A 26583-nucleotide genomic window follows, 5' to 3' on the forward strand; every position below is an offset into this window, starting at 1 on the left:
CCTTAAACACAGCTCCTGAAAGCAGTGCTTACTGGCATCATCAACTTTAAAGGACACAGACCTCTGTTTGCATATATCTCTGTGTTTGTATGTGTGTTTATGCATATTATTTTTATATTATAGAAGCAAGTTAAGTTGATTCTATTTAAAATTTTTCAATGAAAATGTTCACTTCTTTATCTAGTTACCTAGTGCCTTCAGCACTATCTGGGAGACAGGTCCACCAGGTCTATGGGAAGGCAAAGTGAGCTTGCCCACTCAATTTGCTTTCAGAAACGGCCTCTTGGGAACATCCACAGAGTTCTAAGATCCTGAAAAGAACAGGAGAGAGTAATTCCCACTCATGGAGATCAAGAATGAAAACTTTGGAATATATGGTTTTTAAATTCAGCCTCCTTCAAAATAGCTGTATCTAGACGTCTAGAAAGAACTCCCCTCCAGCATCAGAATCAGAGATAGGTGGGAGTTCCATTTTTCTTTGCAAACAATTTGCAAGATGCTGACATATACATGATTGCTTTGTCAAACTTCTAACCATACTAGCAATTATGCATAACCTGTGTTTTAGGGGTATATAAGGCTGAGAATGCTGCATATAAAATTATTCTGAAATCATAATCTATTCATTCATTTTGTTTTTATCTGCATACTAAATATATTAGTGTTTGAAATTTGCCTTGATAACCAGAAATCATTGCAGACATAAATCTTCATGTAGAAAACTATTTGAAAATTGCACCTAATGTTTTTAAATAAATAATTTATTGGGTGATATATATAATACATAACATAGCTTGATCTTGTCATCTCTATTACCTAAAAAGTAGCAACCTCATAGTTAGGTGAGCAATAAAATTGATAATCTAATCCAAAACATGACCTATTAGCTAAGCTAATCATTTTAAACTATAGACTCAAGTATCTTAATACTATTTAAGTCATATATTGTTGTCTGAGTTTTCTGTCCTGCCCAGTTCCCACAGTCGTTAAGTCCCCCAAAAAATCACACAGAGGTCTACACTAACTATAAACTGATTGGCCCATTAGCTCAGGCTTCTTATTAACCCGTATAACTTATATTAACCCATTTTTCTTATCTATGTTAGCCACATGACTCCGTACCTTTTTTGGCAAAGCAGTCACATATTTTTCCTTTTGTGTCTGGGCCAGGACTGCCAAGGAATGGGCTTCCTCCTTCCCAGAATTCTCCTGTTTTCATTGACCCGCCTCTACTTCCTGCCTGGTTGTCCTGCCTCTACTTCTTGCCTGGCTACTGGCCAATCAGAGTTTATTTAAAATATAATTGACAGAATACAGACCATTCTCCCATACCAATATATATCTATTATATGATTAATAAACATTTATCTAATAAAATTTGGATTGCTTGTTTTGAAGAAAATCATATAACTGAAAAAGCAATCATTATCATTGATAGGACAGATAGCATGATCTATCAATATTGTCAAATTCTCTTAAATCTTGAATGATTTAATTATAAATTTAGATGAAATATTTTAAGAGAATAGTGATAATCAATTTAATATTTACCTCTTGTTTTTATTGAGGTTTTAATTACTAGATGCCTTCCTATTGATTCTTTGAAATTTATCACCCCAACTTATAGTCTAGAAAATATCATGAAGTAAGTTGTTTAAATAGATTCAAAGCACAATAATAACAGAAGGGTGGAAATGATAAATAAAATGACAAAAATTGTTTTTAGCATTTTATTACTGATTTGAGAACTTTATACAATATGTTTTTATTATATTCAACCCATCAGCCAACTCCTTTTGGATCCTCCTTTTTCCCCTACTAATCCAATGTTGTGTCCTCTTTTTTAAAAACCCATCAAATTCAATTAGTGCTGGCCATTTATTCTTGGATTTATGGCCTTCTATGGGAGTTGGTCAACCTACCAGGAGCTACACCCTTAAAGAAAAATGACTCTTCCCCCATCATAGATATATTTGTTTGTGATAGCACATAGCTATCAACTGTCAATAGTTTCTTGGTTTTATGCCTATCCCTCTTCTCCATGCTTGGATTTCGTCTGGCTTGGGGTGCTGTCAGAACCAAAACTGAGTTCCTGTGAGGAGCCACCCTGCTGTGTCTGGAAGACACTGGTTCTTTGTTGCCATCCATCACCTCTGGCTCTTACACCCTTTCCTCGTCCCTTTTCTGCAATGAGACACAAACCTTGGGAAGAAGAGGTGTGATGTCAATGCCCTATTTAGGGGTTAGCATTCTATGTAATTCTATGTACCTTGGCCAGTTGTGGGTCTCCGTGTTAACTAACATCTATTATAAATTATAAAGTTTCTGTGATGAGGGTTGAGAATGTATTAACTTATGAATATAATGACATTAGGATTCGTTAGGAGTCTGCTTAATACTATGAAGAATAGAAATCTTAAGGTCAGAAGTAAGAAAGCACCAATATGCTTGTTTTTTATAAGAAAAGTAGCTATATGCATAAATTACATAAGTCTACATCACTGACAGAGTGTATATCCACTAATAATTTTATAATATTAAACCACTTAGGGCATCATAGATATATTTGTTTGTGTGAGCACATCACATAATGTGCAGAAAAAGAAAAAAATCACCTGATGATACATTTCTCAGAGCTCACCATGCCCCTAAGCCGCCTGTGAGGTCTAGATGGGCAGACCAGATTTCCAAGTCCTAAGCCAGAGTGACGCCGAAGTAGAAGAGCTATGGAGAGTGCAGGGGTAGTCTGCCTTCCCTCCATTTGCAGCATTATTCAGAGCTCAGCGGTTAGTCAAAGCAGGAGAATGACTCGTTCAAACCTAACTTGAGCTGTAGACAGACCTTGTCTCAAAAGGAAGAGAAAAGGGGAAGGAGACAGGAAAGAAAATAAAGCTACGTTTAGGAAACAAGCTTATATGGATCATCAACAATTATAATTATTAGTAACTATTGTTTATTCCTATTTTATTAGTACATGTTAATTGTATATAATGATAGATCTCATTATGTCTTTTCATACATATATAGTATTTTTATCATATGCATGCCCCATTACCCCTTTCTGCTACCACCAAAGTCCTTCTTGCTTTGAAGTACCTCTCTTTCCTCCTTCCCACTTCACAGATTTATTTAATTTCCTAATGAACCACTGAGTTTAAGTAGGGTTGCTTACAGGGTCCTGGATGATTACATATAGGAGCATGGGCTTACCAGCGGCTACAGCACTGAAGTCCCTCCCCCGGTGGCTATTAACTATCTAGAGGTACACAGAGAGGAGAAAGACCTTCCTCTTCCTGTCTACAGGTCTTTGTGGTCAGAGGCCTCCGAGGCCCTTCTCTGACCTGACCCCGGTGGGTGACAGGATGTTGGCAGACTCTGTCTGTGCTGTTTCGCTTCACTCTACTCCTCCCTCTGGCTCTTACCTTCTTTCTTCCTTAAAAGAGATAATCTGGAGGTCCCACTGCAGCAGAACAACTGCAAGGGCCTTAGTCTCAGGATTTGGACCAGTTATGAGTCTCTGCAGTTATTGCTGTTGGCAACAAAACAGCTCCTATGACCAGACTGACTGTAGCACTTATCTGTGGGTATAAACAAGGTTATTTAAATGGTAAAATTATTTGGCTAAACAACAGTAGTAACTTCCTCGCTAAAGCTTATGACCCACCCAACCATGGGCAAGGTTTGTAGTACCAGGTATGGGTTTCTTCCTGTGAAATAGGTCTCAAATCTAATCAGAGTAGTTGCTTACCCCATTACTTACTTGGCACAATTGCCCTGGTTGGTACTTCTAGCCTAGTCAGTCATTGTGGATCCTGCCGGGCCACAGCCGAGTAAGACTGTGGGTGGCAATTCTCCCCCAGATGATTGGCTGATTATCATTTACTGGAGCATGGGTGCCTTTCCCTCCTCTACTGACAACTGCCTATAGACCCCTTGAGAGGAGAGGGACCTTGTGAGTCCCTCCCCACAGCTACCATTAGCTGCATAAAGGTCCTTTGGGATGGGGACATAGCATCTTCCAGGCACTATGAAAGTTTCTATCCCAGTTCCAGCCTGGTTTTTTTTTTTATGTACTGTAACAAAGGCATGTGGTGTCTTCTGCAATAGGTTCTATTAATAATAGAACCATCTAATAGAATCATCTAGTTCTAGTAGGCAATGAACAGCTGTGGCAAGTGCATGCATTATTTTTAGGGAACAGCTAATATTAGTGGTAACACCCTGGCCCAACACACACATAAACATGAGCAAATATTTTACAGCACACAACTTATTATTCCTGACATTTCACATAAACATGAGCTAATATTTTACAGCACACAACTTATTCTTCCTGACATTTTCTGTCCTAGCGTCTGTCTTGCTTTTATAGAAATGTTGACTATGAGTCTTAGAATCATTTGAGAGCACCAATAGTTTGTTACTCACAGTTTGAAAAAAAATTACTGTTCATCCATTGACAACCACTGCCATGGTTGGCTAAATAAAAAATGCATAAAAACAGTACATTTAAAGTGCTTTTGTCTAAAATCTCTCTGTTTATCTCAACAATACAATAATAATATTCAGCACCTTTAACTTATAAACCACCACAGTCTTTGCCAGCTATACATCAGACAGATTAATATCTAGAATAAAGAATTATAAAATCAAACAATTTAATTATCTAAATTCAGTCAATAAATGTACTAATGAACTTAACAGACAGATACTTCTGAACAGAAAAATACAAATGACTAATAAATATTTTTATAGTGTTCAACAGTCTTAGCCATCAAATTAAAACTACTTTGAGATTTCATCTCCCTTTAGTAAGAATGCCTGTCATTAAGAAGACAAATGACAATAAACACTTGTCAGGGGGTGGGAAAGAGGAAAGTTTTTTCACTGCTGGTGGGATTGCACAGCCACTATCAAAGTGAGGATGGGGGCTCATCAAGGAGCTAAAGGTAGAACGACCATCTGAGCTGAGCCTATAGTTCCTGAGTATCTCCCAAAGGACTCTAAACCAAATCACCACAGGGTACCTGCACATCCGTGTTGACTGCAGCGCTAGTTACCACAGCCAGGAATGGAACAGCCTACGTGTCCATCAGCAGAGGCATGGCTAAAGGAAACATGACACATATATACAATGAAATTTTTTCAGTCTTTAGGAAAATGAAGTCAGGACATTTGCAGGAAAATGGATGGAACCTTGGGTCAATATTTTAAGCCAATTAAGTGAGACTTGGAAGATACTGTACGATTTTCCTCATGTGAGAATCAAGATTTAAATGTGTGTGGTGGGGGGTTGAGGGTTGGAGGCCAGAAAAGGAAAGGAAGAACTCTTTTTTTTTTTTTTTTTTTGGTTTTTCAAGACAGGGTTTCTCTGTAGCTTTGGTGCCTATCCCAGAACTAGCTCTTGTAGACCAGGCTGGCCTCGAACTCCCGGAGATCCGCCTGCCTCTGCCTCCCGAGCGCTGGGATTAAAGGCGTGCGCCACCACCGCCCTGCGAAAGGAAGAACTCTTAAGAGGGAGAGGTGAATGTGGAAAAGAGAGGGCAATGGAATTCCTGCGGTAAGAAAGCAGAAGGAGCCAGGTGGTGGTGGTGCGCACCCTTGATCCCAGCACTGAGGAGGCAGGAGCAGGCAGATCCCCATGAGTTTGAAGTCAGCCTGGTCTACAGAGCAGGACAACCAGGGCTACACTGAGAAATTCTGTCTCAAAAAGCCAAAGAAAGAAGACAGAAGGAAGGACAATTTGCAGTAGACTGGAGGTGGGGGAAGACACAGACATACTCCATGGGGACAGCAGGAATAACGAGGGAGGGGTGAATAAGAACAAATTACAATGACTCATATCTTAAAGTACCCGAATGAAACCCTTGGCTTTATGTGCTAACTTTAAAAATAAATAGAGCAAACAAGAGAACTAACTCCAAGCTGAACTGGGTTTTTCCATTTCTTAATATCAGAGGCATTTCTCCCTGCTAACTTTGCTTTCAAACTGTTATTGGTAGTATTTCCTTCTCCCCCCACCCCACCCCACCCCATCCCCTACCCTGCATCCTGCTGGTATAAGTGACGCTTCCAGTTTCTGGCCCACTATGTCTCAGCTTGTCTTGAGCTGCTTCTGAGGATACAGGTGTTAATTATCTGAGTGACAAACCCTAGCTATTTACACACAACAGTAAATTCGACTTCGCGTCCCCCAATTAAACTGCATTTCCTGCTGACTGGGATTCTAGCCCTCCTTTTCAAATGACAGTAAATTTGTTTTCGAAGTAAACACGCTTAGGAGTTCTTTGAGTGCTCATCATGCTATCGCTCATTAAAGGTTAGAATCTCTAATTGATTAAACGACCTGATTGCCTTCATTTCCTCAGCTACTAGGCAGAGATAGGCAGCGCTGAAGACAGCAAAGAGGACTGGAGGAACCAGAGAAGAGTCCTTCTTAGACTCTTCCCAGATTCTAATGGCTGCGGTCCATCCTTGACACCCACAGTGGTTTGGATGTAGGATGTCCTCTGTATCGCCATGTATTTGAACACTTGGTATCGGTATCCAGTTTGGGGGATTCTTAAAGAAGGTTGTGGAAACCCTTAGAAAGTCAAGCCTAGACAAAATGGGTCACTGGAAGATGGGACTCGGGGCTACTTCCTGGCCAGGCTCTGCTTTCTGACTGTGGATCCAATGTCCTCACACACCCTCTGAGCAGCATAAGGCAAGCCACAGGCTGGAGAGCACGCTCTTGCCCGCAGAACTGAAATTAACTCATTAAAAAATGTATGAACGAGCCTCTAATTCTGTCTTTAATCTCACTTTCCTTCTTTCTTAGCATGGGGATCCAACCTGGGGCCTTACGCATGCTAGGCAAACATGCTACATTGAGCAATACTCCCCTGCCTTCTGAGTTTTTTCTCAAGTCACACACATGTCTAAAGAGAGTGCCCCTCAAATTTAAATGCACATATGAATTCCTTGGAAATCCTGTTAAAAATACAAGTTCTGCAGCCAGGTGTGGCAGCATATCTCTGCAATGCCAGCATGGAAGGCTGAGTCAAGATGGTCACAAGTTCAAGGGCAGCCTAGGCTCTACGGTCAGACTCTGTTTCAAAAGCAATGAAACAGAACCAAATTTGGGTTCTAGGATGGGCTTGTAGCTCAGTGGTGTAGTGCTTGCCTTACATGGGCCTTAGGTCCAATCCTCGGTAACTTTTTTTTAAAGCAGGGAGCTTGAGATGAAACCTGCTAGGGGTGACTGCAGCTAGTTCAGAAATCATCCCCCCCACACACACACCAAAGAAATGGTGATGGAGCAAACTTTCAGTAGGGAAATGGTAATGGAAATGTCGTTTGAGATCTCTTTTATCAAACCTACCTTACAATCTGAAGACGTGAGATGTAAGACGCTACTGTGGCTTCTATTTGACAGTCTGAGTTTACAGTTAGACTTCAAGGGTCTTTCCACAGGATGTTTTGTGCTGGCTGATGGGGAGGTTCAGCGCTTTCCTCTGAGCACCACAGCCTGAGCTTCGGGCCCAGAACCCAGGTAGAAAAGCTGGGTGTAGCGGGCATGGTTTGTAATCGCAGCGCTAAGGAAAGAGATCCCTGTGACCAGGTGGCCAACTCCCTAGACTCACTGGTGAGTTCCAGACCAGTGAAGGACCCTTGATCCCAAAACCAAAGTGGACAATAATACGCAAAGTTGACCTCTGGTCTTCACACAAACTGCAAATGCACCTGCACACACACAAAAAAATACTATAAATACATAAATACGGAAAAGAAAAAGAGCTCTCTTTCTGTATTTTATTTTATGATGAAGTTTTTATAAAAAAAAAAACATATATTTTAAGTGGCAAGACCTTCGGTAGTCCTCAAAAGGGAATCAAGAGAGACCCTGTGCTTAGACTGAATGCACATGACTTGTAGAGATGGTCTACAAGAGACAGTAATAAGATCCCTCTATCCAAAAAACGCTTCCTGAGACTAAGTAGTAAACACAGATCTACTAAGTACAGATTTCCTGGAGGCCATTTGGATTGCAGGCATCCGACTATTGCTGCTGAACCAAAAGGTCCCAATAAAAAGCCTTTTTTAATATTCAACCTTACTCTTCGAAGAACACCTGTCATTCTTGCATCAGAAGTGAAAAAAAAAAAAAAAAAAAAAAACCTCCCATGAAATGCAGCTGCTTCTGGGACCGGGAGACCACACGGTAGCCTCCCTAGTAGATGGCAAGGTTCCTGCAGGCCCAACTGGCTTTGGCTCCCATCTAACTTTTTGCTTGGCAGTGCTGTTCGGTTTCATCACGGCCCCCGCTCATCTTGTTTGCCGGCGTTCCATAATGTGGTCTTAATGATGTTGACCCCAAAAGTCCTTTTCAGAAGACATTTGCCGCTGAGATTTATTAAAAGGGAAGATGATTGCGTTACAGCTTTTGTTTTGTTCTTCCTGTGAAGCTGCTGGGACATAGTCGTGAGCTATGGGGATAATGGAAGAAATAAATCCTCGCAATTCCCTGCTAATGGTGATTGATGAGCTGGGGAGAGTGAGGAGGTGTCCAGGAAACAAAGCCAGATTTTAATGGCACTTTAATTCTGGAAATTTAGAATACTTCCTTGCAGAAGCTAAAAGTCGGAATGGGTAAGAAGTCATTCACCAAGCGAGGATGCTTTCAGGGAACAGCAAGTATAACCGGTCCTGAAGCTGGCCTCTGCCCTGTGTGACTTGAGCATGTGTACTTAGGATACCATTTTATCTAAGAAAACAGTTCTGGTAAGTAACACTGTCTGTATTTCATAATTTATTCACGAGTCTGATGAACTGTTTAACTCTACCAGAACTGTTTTAACTCTATCAGAAAATGTTCCCCTTTACAAAGTCTAAAGTTCTAAGTAGACTAGTTTCTTCCTATGAAGAAACATTTTTTTCTTTTTTTTTTAACTTTTTTTTTATTGAGAAAAGAAAAAAAAAAAAACAAATTTCCTCCTCCTCCCAGCCTCCCATTTCCCTCCCCCTCCTCCCACCCTTCTCCCCCTCCCCCCACTCCTCTCCCCCTCCCTCTCCAGCCCAAAGAGCAGTCAGATTTCCCTGCCCTGTGGTAAGTCCTAGGTCCTCCCCCCTCCTTGCATTTCTAGGAAGGTGAACATCCAAACTGGCTAGGCTCCCACAAAGCCAGCACATTACGTAGGTTCAAAACCCCGTGCCATTGTCCTTGGGTTCTCATCAGCCCTCATTGTTCGCCATGCTCAGAGAGTCCAGTTTTATCCCATGCTTTTTCAGTCACAGTTCAGCTGGCCTTGGTGAGCTCCCAATAGATCAGCTCCACTGTCTCAGTGGGTGGGTGCTCCCCTCGTGGTCCCGACTTCTTTGCTCATTAAGATAGGTCATGGTTAATGCAAAGGATGACTCTGTCTTCTAGTCCTGTAAGAAAAAGACGCTGAAACTCCTGTCGGAGCTGCTCAGACTCCCCGGTAACCTTGGTGAGAAGCTGGAACACCCCCAGCTCCCCCAACCCTGTAACAAGCAAGACAGAGAGTGAGATACCTCTGGACAAACAGGCTTACAATCTGCCCACTGTCCAGCTGTTGAAACCGCTCTCTGAGCTTCTTCTGTGTCCCCGACCTGTCTAGGGTATTTCAGCTGTTGATCTGTACCCCCTGCAAATCCTTTGAAATCCTTCGGGGCCTTTACTCCTTGCAGAGGCATCCTCAAGCTTTGGTAGGCATCAGCCTCACTGGACTGAGCGGTAAACGCCAACAAAAACACAGACTGCTGAGAGTCTCCCCGGTTTTATTCCATAATAATTAAATAGGGCCTGGGAACCCAGCTTTCCAGCAACAGCACATCACACGCCATGTTGCTGATCTCCTGGTGCCGAGCCAGGGAAACTGGTCTACAAACGGAAGCTCAGCACTCTTGCTTTCTTTCCATCATGTGCCCTTCGCAATTTGCATGGCCTCCCAGAAGTACCCAGCAAAAAGACAGTGCAGAACTTCCCGTTCCCCAGGGCTTTCATGGTTATGTGTTGCACAAATGAGGGCGGAATCGTTCACATAGAATATCCTGACTGGTATCCTCTGGAGTTATGCAGTGCACAGTCTATACCCTTGAATGTAGCAGAGATGAATTCACCTCTGCACCGTGCTCTTTAGGGATTCCTTGAGCCACACAATATTACTTATAATTTTCTGAGCAAGACATAATTTGGGGACCCTTAGAGCCATTGTCCTCTCCTCTCAGCCTGCCTTGAATTTGCTCTCCTTTTTGAATGGAAATCTCTACCAAGCTGTCCTCCAAGGCTTCCGCCTCAAAATTACTTGTGATTATAATTGTACTTACTTGGGTCAAAGAAAACATCACTCCAACACAAAAAAGAATATTACAAAGTCTAGATAGAAATGTAAACAGGCAGAAATGCTCAATCTCCCCGTTGGAAAATAAAACACATTCAAAATATTTTCTTATTTCTTAAGTTTCCATGAGTTATCTTTTTAAAGAACTGGAAAGCTGATACTAATGAGAACAATGAAGAAGGCTTTTGTCCATTGTCTTTATTTTGTCCTAAATATTCGAGTGTCTGAGATGTTGTTTAATCACATGGTATTTTAACAAGTTATGCCTACAAATATGTATTTCTTCAACAGAATATGCAGAATTTTTTAGTTTGTACATTCACACATTTTTCAAAACTTTTGTGAGGCTTTACTTTTGGTCACATGAGACAATAATTGGCATAGGGCTATATCAAAAAATGTGTATAAGTGTTATGAGACAAAGAGTGATTTTCCTTAATGATGTGACCCCCTGGGAAGTCAACCACATACCAGGGCAGGCACCACTTAGAAGATTGGTTGGGAAATACAAACTTGACTGAATGGGTGGAAAACTCAAAGTTGGGTTTGAAGGGAGGGAGGATTACAGAGTGTGGTTGTGGGGGATGAATATGTTTAAAAGACATTGTATGAACTTCTCTAAGAATTAATAAAATTCTGCTAAAGGTAAAATAAAATATGTATATATCCAAATCTGTTTTTAAAACACAACCTGCATTATTTATTACTATCATTAGCTTCCTATCTTTCACAAAGCCTGAATCATGCAGATCTATACATGCAACTATCACTGTGTGAACCGATAACATTACACGCGAACTCATAAACATGCCATATAGAATGAGTATAGCACTTTCCTTTAAGCAAATGTACCCTTCCATAAGAGTGACATCCAAAGCCAATATCTATTCAAGAGCAGGCTTCTTAATGAAAAAGGATTTAAAAAAAGGAAAGGCAATCTCTTTGGTGTAATTGAAGAAGAGGATTAATAAAAAAGTATAGATCTTGAAACTAGGAAAGGGTTGTGTTGTTGAACTTGGAACACTGCTCTGTTATCTAAAGTGGACCGTTTCAACCAGGAATTTCTATTTAAGGAAGAAAATGATTAACAGCAGTTCAAGATATTTAGGCTGACTTTGGATTATGCAGAAGCCAGCTAAAATGACAAAACCTTCGTCATATCCTCTCATAGTTAGAAAACATTTGACTTTCTTCCATTATTTATTTACGTTTATTTGTGCTTTATACACAGTCTTGCTTGCCGCATCACCCTACTGCTTCAGGTTTTTGGGTTCTAGAACTACAGGGGTTCATACCATTCTTGGTTAGAAAAGCCCTGAATTCTTCAAAGCTCCATTCTCATTCCCTCTAGCTTTGTGGATCTCCCCCTTTCTTTTTTATGGGGGTAGAATGGGGGTGGGGGTGACTTCTTTATTCAAAATACGTTCACAAATTGCCTGCTCTGTTCGACGCTGTATGAATTTCCACAGAAGATCAGTAATAATTGCCATTAGCCTGAAACCTTGTTTGAGAAACAGAGTTGTCTCCCCGGGCTTGTCAAATGACTCTCTGGAGAGCTGTAAGGCTGTTTGAGTGTAAGGGAAAATGAATAAAACTCGGGCAAACTTGGGCTGAAGAGAGAAAAGGTAAAAGACAACAGAGGGACGAATCCACTGAGGGCAGAAAAAGAACTCCCCAGAATATGAGTTTGCTGTTGCTTGTCACAGAGAGCCATCGTTACTAAACACCTACACCCCAGCTGCTGTTCATCTTCAAGTCCCTCAGTTCCTTCTTCTGGATACCCAAGAGCAAAATAATCTAGTTGGGGGCTGGAGAGATGGCTCAGCTCTTGAAGAACTGTATTCCATGTCAAGTGGCTCATGACTGCCTGTCATGCCAGCTCTAGGGGGTCAGGTTGGTTCCCTCTTCTGGCTTCTTCAGACACCTGCACTCAAATGCACAAATTCAAACACAGAGATCTGTGCACACAAATAATTAAAAAGCAAATCAGCTCAGACATCTTGGAGCAGAGATTACTGCCAAGTCAGCATGCCTAATCAAAACACAGAACACTTTCTTAAATTTGAATTTCATACAAACATCAAATGGATTTTCAGTACAGCCCATATAAACATTTGATTTAAATACAACTAAAAATTCTGTATTTTTATCTCTTAAATTGGGATACTCTGCAAAATAAAGGCAGCTCTTCGAGTATAAATAAGATTGCAAAAGGAGATATAGCAAGTTCACGTCAGTGCATAAAATGTTCATGAACCTCATTTATAGTGAACACAGGAAGCTAATACTCCATGTAAATATTCAAAGGGGTGTCTCCCCATCTTCCGAGCTGACTAGGCAACTGGGAGAAGGGGCCATATTGGAGGGTTTGCCATTATTAGGAAAAGCCTAGCTTTGGAAAGTCTTGTTCATTGGCACCAAACATCCGAGACACTGCTGTTTTTCTGCCTTTCCTAATTATGCCATGTACCTGAATGTGGTCTTTTGTAGGATATTGGGGGCAGGAGACATATAGACTTTCAGAACAAGGAGAGGATAAAGAACTAGATCCTTCTTTTGGCTCAGTAGGAATTGACATATGATTTGGGAACTTCTCAAATAAGGATGATAACAAATAGAGTTAGTGCTTTACAATTTACAAGAATTGAACATGCACTTTGTTGATTTGTCCTCAGGACAAGATTGTCTAGGCAAACAAAGCAAGGGTTTCATTTTCTGCAGTCTCTACACGAGACAACTGACTCTCAGAAAAACTGCTTCTGATGACCAGCGTCAGAGAGGAAACACAGTGTGTCAGAACCAGGGTTCAATCTCAAGCTGTTGATGCTCTGTCATATATGATTACCAGTTCTGCCTACTTCCAGCCCTTTATTATATTCCCTAAATCGTAGTTTCTTTGGGTTTCCCATTTTTCTTTCAGTCTGATTTTTATAATGGACAATTTCTTTCTTTTTTTTTTCTTTTTTTTTTCGTTTTTCAAGACAGGGTTTCTCTGTGGCTTTGGAGCCTGTCCTGGAACTAGCTCTTGTAGACCAGGCTGGTCTCGAACTCACAGAGATCCGCCTGCCTCTGCCTCCCGAGTGCTGGGATTAAAGGCGTGCGCCACCACCGCCCGGCTATAATGGACAATTTCTAAGCAGCTGAGCTTGGTAAAAACCCGTTGGAAGGATGTGTTCCCCTGGACCTTTTCTTGCCTCCTTCCCCACACCCTATCGTTCCTGCTGAAGGGGAGGGCCTAAATCTTCATGGAGACTGTGAGGTAGTCCAGTAACAGAGGTCTTGTCTAATACATGCAACTCTCTGGGCTCGGTCTCCAACAGGGCAGCAAAAACAAGCAAACTTAATTAGTTAAATATTCATGGAGACCAGCTGTCACAGAAGGGATTCATGACTCGGCTCAGAAAGAGCTCACAGAGGAGACATCTGTGTTTTGCCAGGCTTGGCCAGTCTCCATGTTCACTCTTAGGCTCCTTAAGACTTCCCAGAGAAGCAGTTCCCTAGGAAGGGACTGCCTAATCCCTGGAGTGGGCGTGAGACTCGAGCCATCTCCAGTTCACTATCACTTCTATGTGTGCAGAGATTCTAAGAATAATATGGAATTCCATGTGTCAGTCTTCGCCTAATGACTCGCTTCCTAAAATGTAATCCTTTCAGACACCAAAACATATCATGGATATTGAAACTACGCTTATTTCTGAAGACACCTGCAAAATAGCCAAACAGTGTCTTTGGTCATAAGATATCAAAATTCAAAAACGTTAGGTTCGTGTGTGAAGATTCAAAGCAGTCCAACCAGGGTTGTTCCTCATAGCCCTCTTCTCCCCATACAGAAAGCATTGTGGGCACGGACAATCCTTCATCTAATCAGCCTACGAGCTGCAAGAGAATTGAATTCTGGAGTCACGTAATCACCAGGGCCATCATAACCTTGCAAGCAATTGAATTTTATCATGATGCTTGCTCTTTTTGTTGAGTCATGTAACATTAGAGCAGAAGGAGTCTTGCCTGTATGTGAAAATCGGCTGAGAGACCTTAAGTGTGGAGCCTCTTTTGTTCTGGGAAAACCAAGGGAACATTTGAAAAGGGGCAGTTATCCAGAGTGCAGCCTTCAGCTGTAGAAAGGTAGCACCGTGTGGTTCAGAGAAAATGAGAGGCTGGAACTGAAGGCCACCACGTGACTCTTCCTGCAGTGGGAGTCCATGCACTTACTTTTAGTTCAGCTGTTCCCAGGAGTCATTTGGGGAGTAGACACGGGAGATGGATGTATGGAAATCATGATATTCTTACCAAATCCTTGCCTCTTCCTTCAACAGGTGGGTTGGCATTTGGCTGATAGGCTCAGCACATCCCTGTTCTGAAAGTAGAAGAAGATTATTCATGCTTCTAAGAATGCTCTTTGCAGCCCTCTTCCTTCCTGTCATTTTAAACTTATCCCTACCCTGAAAATTCTTAGGTCGTTCTTCTCCACAGTGTTTTCTATGGCTCATCCAAAGCACAGCTCACGCCCCACTAGGAACATCACCAGAGTGATGTATAGCAGTTCAGAGCCTTTAACCTGGTTCACTCACCTCCTGACATTGAGAGAAAAGGCCGGGTGAGGGAAGAGAGAGGCAATACAAGTGGAGCTCTCTGGGCAAAGCCCAGAATTTCTGTCTATTTGTGTGGCAGACTGAAGATCGGAGGATACACAGCAGATGAACACAAGTCAGAAACAGGCTACAGAACTATCTGTGTGTTTTAAGGCAACCTCTGTCAAACTGCAATACTGGCCACGCAGGTGGCATGGTCAGAAGGAAAATGAGACACAAATCATTGTTTAGGTCAAAGAACATGCTTGGAACTGTTAAAAATTATGGACAGGAAACTGGTGTGGTGGTCCACCTCTGTAATAGCAGCACCTGCAATGCAGAGGCAGGACTGGGAATTGGAGGCCTAGGCTCCAAGAGCAAGTCTAGAATCGTATTTAAAAGGGAGATGTTTGCTCACTTGGTATAGTACTTGGCCTAGCATACACAGGGCATCCAACTCCAGCAGCACATAAACAAGGCAGAGTAGAGAAAACCAACAATCCCAGTGCACTTATGAAGCTTAGACAGAAGTAACGAAAGTTCAGGGTCATCCTCAGCTACATAGTCAGACTGAAGTCACCGTAGAATACCTCAGATCTGTTCTTGGAGACAAACAGACAGTGGCGTGGAAAGATCTCCAGCATCCCTTACATTCACCACACTCTGTGTTTTCCCAAGGGTTTCCTTCATGATCCGGTCAATCATTCTCCCAAGCAGGCGAGGCATCTCATTTGATCTGAGACCAGATTGTCTTCAAATCTAGCAGAGGCATACGCCTTAGTCCCTACTCTGCATTCCTTCCCACCACGACACATTCATTATCTACAAATAACACTAACAAGTTGGTGTAACTGAGGCAAGACGGGCTGCCATGCATATGGTAACAAACAGAAATCCACGCAGCCAACTCTGAGTGCCTACTTATGGAAGTATAGGAACTCTGTATGTAACTCCATGTCATGCTATAGTGCCTGTGTCAAAGCAAGGACAGGAACTAACACATTGAAATTCCAACATGAAACAGCAGATAATCTACTTTAGTACTTTTGAGTTCCTTAATGTACATGTGGGGTTACTTAGAGCTTCAACTCCTGTTTTTTTGTTTTGGTTTTTTTTTTTTTTCCTACAATAATTCCCTTTCTTCAAGAATGTACTCGGGGCCATTCAAGTGCCTGCTAACTTTCCAAGTGTTAAATGGAGCCATCTTCATCAGGTGGCAAGCACCTAGACAATAGACTAGATTAATATTACACATCATTTTGGGGTTAAAAAATAAAATGGCTTACAATTCTAACTCTGTGAAGTCAAAGAAAACTGAAGACCTACTATGCTTTGTCAAAAGATTGAAAGATGGTATCTAAGGGTGTGATTCATGGTACAGCACCCGCCAAGCACGGGTGAGATCCTGGGCTGGTCCAGCACATGCCAAGCACGGGTGAGATCCTGGGCTGGTCCAGCACATGGCTGTTAGGAATATTTCCTAACCGAGCTCTCTGACGACGCAAAAATTCCCAATCAAGCCAAATCAAAACAAGCCGAATTAAGAAATATCCAGGTTTAATGGGAGATCTGCGCTCTCAGGTGGCCCCGAGGGGGAAACCAGGATGCTGCAGGAACGAAACCCCCGGGAGGAAGAAAGGGGGACCACGTGTTCTTCTTTTGGGGATCACTTAAGTACCCTGGGGAGTGGTCCTGACTCCACCCCCAGGGAGGGGTCAGAACTGGCCTGCTGGGATTTGAACTCCAGACCAGGCCTGGGGGCTGAGATAGATGCCAGGGACTGGGGCCTAGGCTCCCAGCCTAACATTCGATACTCTTTGGCTATAGGGGTGACAGAGAATTGGAATGGTAATTATGACACTTAGGCTCTCTATGGAAAAAGGGCGTAGACTCAAATCTGGTTACTTCCTGCAGGCACTGGGTGGCGTGGGGGAAGGGGAGAGCCAGGTGTCCACATTTAGCAAGAGGTGTGGCTGGAAAGGCATCCCATGAACTGTCATCCTAGAGAAGGCAGGCATCTGTTCCTTGGGGGAGATCAGAAGGCAGGTGTCTGGGGAAAAATGTTAGATAAAGATGAGTGTGTCAGAATGAGGAGCAGATAGGCCCTTCATTGCAGCATCCTGGAAAACCGGAAGGTAGAAGTTCCTGTCTGCTGGACGGATCAAGTGTCCTGAGCAGGTGCCCGCTTGAGCCTGGAGAGATGGTACCAGCATGGATGTCATAAGAGCTTGGCAGCCGAGGGGGTGGTGAGGATTACCGTGTGAGGTCCTGTCCATGGAGGCTCGAGAGACCTAGAAGTTAACTGTTTAAGGAGTACTCTGTCCCCTGGGAAGAGCGGGGGAGGCTTAGGGCATTAGGGTCCCCTGTTGTGGAGACAGGGAGACAACTGTCAGAGTGTGAACAGAGAAGGGACCTTAAAAGGGAGACGTAGGGTAAGTACCCCGCCAGTGAAGGAGTTTGAACTGGGAGGTGATGGTTAAGGAGAAAGGGCCTGCCATAAAGCAGTTTAAAACGGCTCAGGCCTGTAGGGGAACATGGGGTGGCCCTGAGGCGAGGGCCAAGATAACCTTAGTTCAGTGGAGAGCTTGGTAGGTTGTTGTTTGATGAGTCCCATTGTCCAGGAGATGTAAGCTTCTGACAGGAGCTCCATGAGTCTGAGCCATCGCATCTGCTGTTTCACTGGAGACTGGAAACACTTCTATCCATCCTGTAAAAGCATCCACAAGTGTTAAGAGACAACAAAGTTTTTTATGAGTATGCATATGAGTGAAATTAACCTGCCAATCTTTGCCCGGTTGTGTCCACGAAGCTAGTGTATGTGGAGAGCTCCTTGTGGGTTGGCCTGTGGGGACTCATCTGGCTCCCAGCCTAACAATGGCTAGCACATGTGAGATCCTGGGCTGGTACAATACATGCCTAGCATGTATGAGATCCTGGGCTGGTACAATACATGCCTAGCATGTATGAGATCCTGGGCTGGCACATGGGAAGAGATTCAGTGTGGAAAATCTAGCATATGGATACCTATACAAGAATGATAGAAAAAAATCCCAATATTAAAATGTCCAGAGCTGGATGCCGTGGCACATGCCTGTGGGAATCAGAGGCAGGAAATTCAGAAGTATGAAGCCAGCCTGGGCTATACAGTGAATTCAAGGCCAGCCTCTGCTACACACTAGGATCCTGTCTTTAGAAGAAAAAAAATACTCCATAAGTCTCTTAAGGTAGATGAAAACAACTGGTCCTATTGGAATTCACTGGCTCACCATATATATATATATATATATATATATATACATATATACATATATATATGTATGTATATATATATTTAACTAATGCATTTAATTATGTTGAAAATTCATACAGTATATTTTGATCACAGTTTCCCCTTCCCCATCTCTTCCTCCTCACCACCCCCATCTGTCCAACTCCACCCCTGTAGTAATAGGGGCGGCGGCGGGGCTGCGTCCCCAACACCCCGGCCGCCTGCCCAGCTAGCTTATGCCCCGAAATAATTACATGGACACTGTATTCTTTTAAACACTGCTTGGCCCTTTAGCCCTAGCCCTTACTGGCTAATTCTGTTATCCCGATCAACCCATCTCTAATAATCGGTGAGCACCGGTCTTACCGGGAAAGGTTCAGCATGTCTAACCTGGCGGCTTGCTTCATGGCGTGTGTCTGCCCAGGAGCCGGGAGCATGGCGTCTCTCTCAGGCGTCTGCTCCCAGGAGCAGAGCGGTGGAGTCTCTGACCTCACTTCCTCTTCCTCCCAGCATTTTGATCTGTTTACTCCATCTACCTATGTCCTAACCAATAAAATGGGCCAGGGCAGTTCCTTTATTAGCCAATGACCTTCCTCCATCACACCCCTTCTTTCTCTCTCTTTAGAAAACAAATAAGCAAACAAACCAGAAAAAAAAAAGATACTAGAAACACAGATAAACATAAAAACGCAAAACTGGAAATAATAGTATACAAACAAAATTCCAGTGGGATGAAACTTGCCAAGCAAACCAATATGAGACCAGGAAAAAAAAATCTAGAAAACCACCAAGGAGTTCATGCTGTGCTGGCCACCTACTGCTGGGTATGGGGCGGCCCTTAAGTGCGGCTTATCAATTCTGTGCGACGGGTTATTCATGTGCAAATCGTTGTCCATTTGGAGATAGCTTCTTGGTTAGGAATGGGAGCTCATGTCCACTTCCCCTTCTCAGTTCTGGGACCCCACATGGCTCGAACCTACGCAGGCCCCGTGCACGCTGCTACAGTCTCTGTGAGATCATGCGTGAGTCAGTCCTGCTGTGGTTGGAAGACACTGTTTCCTTGGCGTCACCCATCCCTCTGTATTTATTTTTATTTGTGCACATGTGTGTATCTGTGGAGTGAGGGTTCCCACAGAAACCACATGGGAATGTCAGATCACCTAAAGTAGGAACTGAAACTGTAGTTATAGACAGGTGTGAACTCACCTGCCATGAGAGCTGGGAACTAAACTTGGGTCCTGGGCAAGAACAGGAGTGTCCTTAACCACTGAGCCATATCTCCAGCCCAACTGCTCCACCTTTTCAATAGGAAATTCTGAAGCACACTCAAGAAACAATACATAGCCTGATTCTAGGGGAAAGCCAAACCCTACTAACAGAGTAGCATTTTGGGAGTTGAAGACCCACATAGCTACTTAGTATCCATAAGACATTCTGAAATGCCTTATGCTCTTATGGTTTTCTTTATAACAAGTGAAGAGAAAAAATGGGAGCTAGAAGAACAGGAAGAGAAACAATAAAAGATATAAATGAAGCATAAGAGTAAGGAAGAGAAAAGAGAATAACTCAAAGTAGAGGACTTTGCATACATAAAGGAAAGAAAACGCGGGCTAGGGAGATGGCTCAGTGGGTAGGAGCGTTTGGCATGTCAGCATGAGGACCGAGTTCTCAGAAGTTCACAGAAGCCACGTGAAGCTGGGTGTGCAACCCAAGCATCTACCATCCCAGCACTCCTACAGGGAAATGGGCAGCAAAGACCAGAGGCTCCTAGAATCTCTCAGCCACATGGTCTAGTGCACACAGCAGAAAAACAACAAAGAGACACATCTCAAGAAAGGCAGAAGGTGAGGATGGACACCTAAGGTTGTCCTCTGACAACTACACACACTTTAGCAAATGAACACCTCCATACACACACACACACACACACACACACATGTATACATGTGTACAAAGAGAGAGGGGAGAAAGAACTCAGAAGACCTAACACAAACTAAGTTTTCACAATCTAATAAGCTATGGCTTCAAGACCTTTAATCATGGCGCTTTGAAATGTCAATTAGATGCTGGGCCTCTATGTAAAACAGTCCCTATCTGGTTATTTTTCTCACAGCTAGGTAAAAAAATGTTACTAATAACAGCTGCCAAGTTTAGAGGACATCAGGTGATTACTTCTTCATGCTGGACTTTTATTCATGCAAAGTCATAAACAAAGGTCAGACCAAACCAAGTCTGCCCAAACTAGGCAAAGAGAGTTTCCTGCTCCAAGAGTTGTGTGTTCCAAATGCACAGAGTCTTCTAAACAAAGAGCGACACCCTACATTGCTCTCTAACTTCAATCTTCTCTATATATTATTATAAATCCAGAATCCTGAGTTAGAACCAGGAAATTCCCCTTTGCATTTTTTATATTTTGTGTGGATTCAGATTTCCCACATTCCCTTTCCTGACCTTTGTGTCTCTATACTGAAATTCTGGATCTCTTTCATCTTCATAGCAATGTATGCATACTATGCAATTGTTACAGAAACCATGAAGTAGCTATGACTGCTGCAAGCATTCTACATATTGGTAAGCCAAGACCCAGGAAGGTTAAACAATCTGGCCAAGGTCCCAGAGTAATTGGCATAGCCAATGTCAGAGCTTGGACTGCAGACTCCAAAACTTAGTCACTGTATCCTCTTCTCACTTCTTCCTATGCTGTCCTCCTTCTTGCCTTTCTGCTGCCCTTTAATCAGACTGGGTCATCTGTCTGTCCTGTAATAACATCTGACTGTTCTTCAGCGTCTTCATGAAACTATCTTCCTGAAGGAAGTTAGCTCATGATCTACTTCCCCCAAGTGATATTAGCCAAAAATCTACATTCCAGACAAAGGCTTTCCTGATTGCTTCTCAAGTCAATGCTGACCACATGAGAAGTATTTGTTCTTACAAGGAGTACTTCCTGGCCTCTCCTCTTCCCATTTGGGGTCTGCATTAGTGTGCCTACCTGCAGGATAAAGCTTTGAGATTCTCTATCAAGCTTATGTAGCATGTAAGAGAATTCACTGAAGTGAATACAAACCGGGTGGTTAAAAAAGCAAAGTTCAGCTCACTAAGAGAAAAAAGGTTATTACCTCCAAGAAGGTGTGCCAACTAGATGAAGTCTTCATCCAAATGGTGGTAGCCCACACAAATGTACCTCAGAGAGCAGCAAGTAGGGAGAACTCAGGTTTTGTCATATTGCTAAAATCTAAATGTGCCTGCGGCTGTTGGGCAACATTAACTCAAAGAATTTGTATTCCTAGAGAACTCTGGGTTGTAAAGTGACCTTCATAAAGCCTTTCTGGAATAGTAAGATCATTCTCTATCATTTCGAGAACCACCATTGCATGTGTGGTTGCCAGGGAAACAGAGGATTTGCTAATGTGGCCTCCTTCTCCTTTCCAGATCCTGGCCATCGTGTCTATCCTGTTCATCGTGCTCTCGACCATCGCTCTGTCTCTCAACACACTCCCGGAGCTGCAGGAGAACGACGAGTTTGGACAGCCCAGTGACAACCGCAAGCTGGCACACGTCGAGGCTGTGTGCATTGCTTGGTTTACCATGGAGTACCTTTTACGATTCCTGTCCTCACCAAACAAATGGAAATTCTTCAAAGGCCCACTGAATGTCATTGACCTGCTGGCCATCTTACCGTATTATGTCACCATCTTTCTCACTGAGTCCAACAAAAGTGTGCTGCAGTTCCAGAACGTGAGACGTGTGGTCCAGATCTTCCGAATCATGCGCATCCTCCGGATCCTGAAACTCGCCAGACACTCGACTGGACTGCAGTCTCTGGGCTTCACCCTCAGACGGAGTTACAATGAGTTGGGCTTATTAATATTATTTCTAGCTATGGGGATAATGATATTTTCCAGCTTGGTGTTTTTTGCTGAGAAAGATGAAGATGCTACCAAATTCACCAGTATCCCTGCCTCATTTTGGTGGGCCACCATCACCATGACCACTGTGGGCTATGGTGACATTTACCCTAAAACACTGTTAGGGAAAATTGTGGGTGGCCTCTGCTGTATTGCAGGAGTCCTCGTTATTGCCCTTCCTATACCTATCATTGTAAATAATTTCTCTGAGTTCTACAAGGAGCAAAAACGCCAGGAGAAGGCTATTAAAAGGAGAGAGGCTCTTGAAAGAGCCAAAAGGAATGGCAGCATTGTTTCCATGAACTTAAAGGATGCCTTTGCTCGAAGTATGGAACTGATAGACGTGGCGGTGGAGAAGGCTGGAGAGTCGGCCAATACCAAGGACTCCGTGGATGATAATCACCTGTCTCCCAGCCGGTGGAAGTGGGCCAGGAAGGCTCTGTCGGAAACAAGCTCCAATAAGTCCTATGAGAATAAGTACCAGGAGGTTAGCCAAAAAGACTCCCACGAACAGCTGAACAACACTTCTTCCTCCAGCCCACAGCATCTGAGTGCCCAGAAGCTGGAGATGCTATACAATGAAATCACCAAGACACAGCCTCATTCCCACCCAAACCCGGACTGCCAAGAACAGCCCGAGAGGCCATCTGCATACGAGGAGGAGATAGAAATGGAAGAGGTGGTCTGCCCACAGGAGCAGCTGGTTGTGGCACAGACCGAGGTCATCGTGGACATGAAGAGCACCTCCAGCATCGACAGCTTCACCAGCTGTGCCACCGACTTCACTGAGACTGAGAGGTCGCCCCTGCCACCCCCCTCTGCCTCTCACTTGCAGATGAAGTTCCCCACTGACCTCCCAGGGACAGAGGAGCACCAAAGAGTCAGGGCGCTTCCATTTCTAACACTAAGCAGAGATAAGGGGCACACTGCCAGGGAGGCCACACTGGATTATGCCCCGATTGACATAACTGTGAACCTCGATGCTGGGACATCACATGGTCCTTTGCAATCTGACAGTGCCACCGACAGCCCTAAGAGCTCGCTGAAAGGGAGCAACCCCCTCAAGTCCAGATCCCTCAAAGTGAACTTTCAGGAAAACAGAGGCAGTGCACCCCAGACCCCACCCAGCACAGCCAGGCCACTGCCAGTAACCACAGCTGACTTTCCACTCACGACCCCTCAGCACATCAGTACTATCCTTCTAGAAGAATCCCTGCCCCAGGGAGAGAGACCCTTGCTGGGTGCTGATGCTTCCGCACACTGTCAGGGACCTTCCAAAGGGCTATCCCCTCGGTTTCCCAAGCAAAAACTGTTTACTTTCTCTCCTAGAGAAAGGAGAAGCTTCACTGAGATAGATACTGGAGAAGACGAAGACTTCTTGGACCTCCAAAGGTCAAGACCAGACAAGCAAACAGATTCCAGTCCCAACTGCTTAGCAAATGAGCCTGGTGATGCCAGAGACCCATTAAGAGAAGAGGGCTGTGTGGGCTCCTCCTCCCCTCTGAACACAGACCACAACTGTAGGCAAGACAATTACCAGGCTGTGGGTGAAGTCAAAAAGGACAGTAGTCAAGAAGGGTACAAGATGGAGAACCACTTGTTTGCCCCAGAAATTCATTCCAACCCAGGAGACACGGGTTACTGTCCCACTCGTGAAACCAGCATGTGACTAGTTATAAAAGCAATATAAAAAAAAACTTGTTTCTAATGCGATTAATAATGCCATGAACTAGAATATGGGAAACCCCTCGCCTAAATAAAACAGTGCATAAAGTGTTATTTTTGCATGGCATGAACAGCTTAGTTTAAGTACTGTTTAAATAAAGAGTCAAGACTGCATTTTGTAACAAACAGGACCGAGTCCAGTACAGCAAGCTAATAAAGAGCCCTCTTAGGAACCAGTGCTCTGCGATGTCTGACATTTTTGATCCTTTCATTTCGAGCTGTAGGCATATTTTCCGGCTCTAACTTTTACATAACCATGAATTTTAGGACGTGCACATGAAAGGATGAAATGCCATTGCACGTGTCCATGCTTATGGGGCGTAAGGTGCTTTGAGCTTGCAAAATGCATAACTATGTAAATAGGCCTGGATGCAAAAGTGTCAAGAGTATAGGGACACGAGTTTCTGAGAGGCAGGTATTTCCTTCCCAGCCACCGCCTGGAGGAGCTGTCCAGACTTCCTGTTGCAAATCTGCGACCTCTTCTTAACACACTTTGTGCATCTTGCTTTGGATTATAAAGCTCTTATGTTTGTTTAAAGGAATACAGTATTTTTATTTATTTGGGAGATAATTCAGAGGATATGTTTATATGTATTTTAATTTATTTGGAATAAAATTCAGAGGGCATTTTTTTCCGTTTTGCTTTTGCTTAGTTGTTGCATCTGTGCTGTTAAGTATAAACCATGAAAAGTAGTAAGATTTAATGACCAGATATTAAGTATTTGGAATTTAAGCTTGAACAATTTAGCTATAAACTAAATACCAGGTCACAGACTATTACAGAAATTCAGTTTTTATAAACTTCAAAATGGATAGAAGATTCTATTATAAAATTTTTTAAAAATTCAAATTGATATTACACATTTGGAATTTAATCATCTTTAAAACAAATTTCTTTTAAAAAATTCTTTTGGCACTGCAAACATGGCTGTGTTTTCCTCTAGTGTCCAACATACAAGTTAAGATTTGTGAAAATGGAAATTCCATAAAATGATTCTTGACAAACTAAAAGTAGAGCTCCCTTAATCGACAGAGCTGGCCCCAAAACGAGTCATCATGTAGGAGCCCAGGTCTGGACATGGACCACTAAATACTCATCAGTATAGGATACAGGTCTAGGCTGACACTACCAGTCACAGAAGGATGTTGTTCTTGCAGGCTTGCTAGAGCACTCTCAGTAATTGCTACAACTAGACAGGCTCTCTCAGGTTTCCCGCCCCAGAACTCCCTAGAAAAGGTCAGGACTTTCTTTGCTAAAAGTCATTTCTGGCATTTTCCTACGGAGCACATTGGATGCAAAGGCATTGGACACTCACCTTGCTTTGTGGAAATCAAAAGGTTCTAGTTCCTGAGAAGCAACTGCCAGCCATGCAGTGTCCAGAATAACTCTACACTATCTGCTGATATCATCTGTACCCAAATAAAAACAAAAACCAAATTATTTCTAGGTCCCCTTAAGATTTCAAATCAATGATTTCTTATTTCCTGGCAATGTGCTGATCTTGCCTCAGCAAAATGCATTCTGTGCATGTGTGCTCATGTGTGCTTATGCATGCATACAGGTCAGGGAAGTGGGGAGGCTAGCAGGACAAACTAAAAACAAAGCTTATTGTTTAAGGAAAAAACTCTAAATTTTGTTCTTTTTTTAAAATGAAAACCATTCAGGAAAAAAATAGCCCAAATATTTAAAATCTAATATAAGTCTTTAATATTTCTAAATTAATAGCTTCTGGTCATTAAATCTCAGATAAGAAAACGAGTTTTGATTTTTGTTAACATCCAGACAGTCCTGATGTCAAAACTAATTGAAAACATTTCTTTGATCCCACTGTGTTTTGAATTTCTTAATGGTTTTCATGTTTGTTTCAAAACATAACCTTTAAGAGTGTATAGTCATTATTCAATGATATTTTTATTATGCATACTTCTTTTCATGTCTAAGGACTACATGTGGATCAGTTTTTTGTAAATCTAGAGTATTTGAATTTTCTATATATAGTTTTTCAAAGTCAAGCAGGTATATCTATTGTTAGATGAACAGCAAACAAGCTACAAAGATCGTCTTCTTCATACAGCCTCATGAAGCAGTTCTTTTCTAATGGTTCCTATCGATGAATCTGTTTGTTTTTTCTTCATCTGGCTTCATAAGTGAACTCATTGCCCTGCCATATGACCAGTGTCCGACTCTCCGTGTGTCTGTCAGGGTTTCTACTGAGAACCCTGTTCCATCTGCTTAAGATCAGGACCCTTACCCGGTCTAAAAGTCTCTGCTGTTTTCCTAAAGAGTCTTTCCCTGTCATCCTAAAGGGTTCATAGGAAGATCTCTGTCTGTTTTGTTTTTAAGTCTTAATGAATTTTTTAAAAAAATCATCCCTTGGAAGTCTCATCCCTTGAGTTCTCCTAATTCCTCTGAACCAGAAGTCTTCAGCTGGGAGAAACAAAAGAAAAGTTCCCTCCGGAAGATCTTTGACTTTGCTATTTCACACAAAGGAATCTCCCAGAATACACCTGTGAAGCCCTTCTACACTTCAGCAAAGGGCGCCTAACTCAAAGGAGACCGTGTCTGTCTGGAAAGACCTGGATCTACCTATCAAGTGCAGAGTTCTTCTGAGGTCTTTTATGTTCTACATTAAAGTTCATGTCCATGCTGCAACTTATTCCATAATATATCTGTTTCAGTATTTTTTAAATGCTGTTTTATATTATTAATCAACAGTAAAACTAACAGTCTTACGACTTCAAATACCTCTTTTGTATCCCTTGGAAAATGCCAC

General features: G+C 42.7%; 1 protein-coding gene across 1 annotated transcript in view; it reads left to right on the top strand.

Annotated features, from left to right (window-relative positions):
• Window positions 1-26444, top strand: part of Kcnb2 (potassium voltage-gated channel subfamily B member 2) — a 421745-nt gene extending 395301 nt beyond the window's left edge. The window contains exon 3 of the mRNA XM_041667861.1: window positions 21609-26444. Coding sequence (XP_041523795.1) covers window positions 21609-23753 — 2145 coding nt within the window. The 3' untranslated portion in view covers window positions 23754-26444. The remainder of the gene's footprint in view (window positions 1-21608) is intronic.
• Window positions 26445-26583: the final 139 nt, after the last annotated feature.

The sequence above is a fragment of the Microtus oregoni genome, unplaced genomic scaffold, assembly GCF_018167655.1.
Source record: "Microtus oregoni isolate MIOR12 unplaced genomic scaffold, Mior012 000017F_ref0000208, whole genome shotgun sequence".
In the NCBI taxonomy this organism is placed as follows: Eukaryota; Metazoa; Chordata; class Mammalia; order Rodentia; family Cricetidae; genus Microtus; species Microtus oregoni.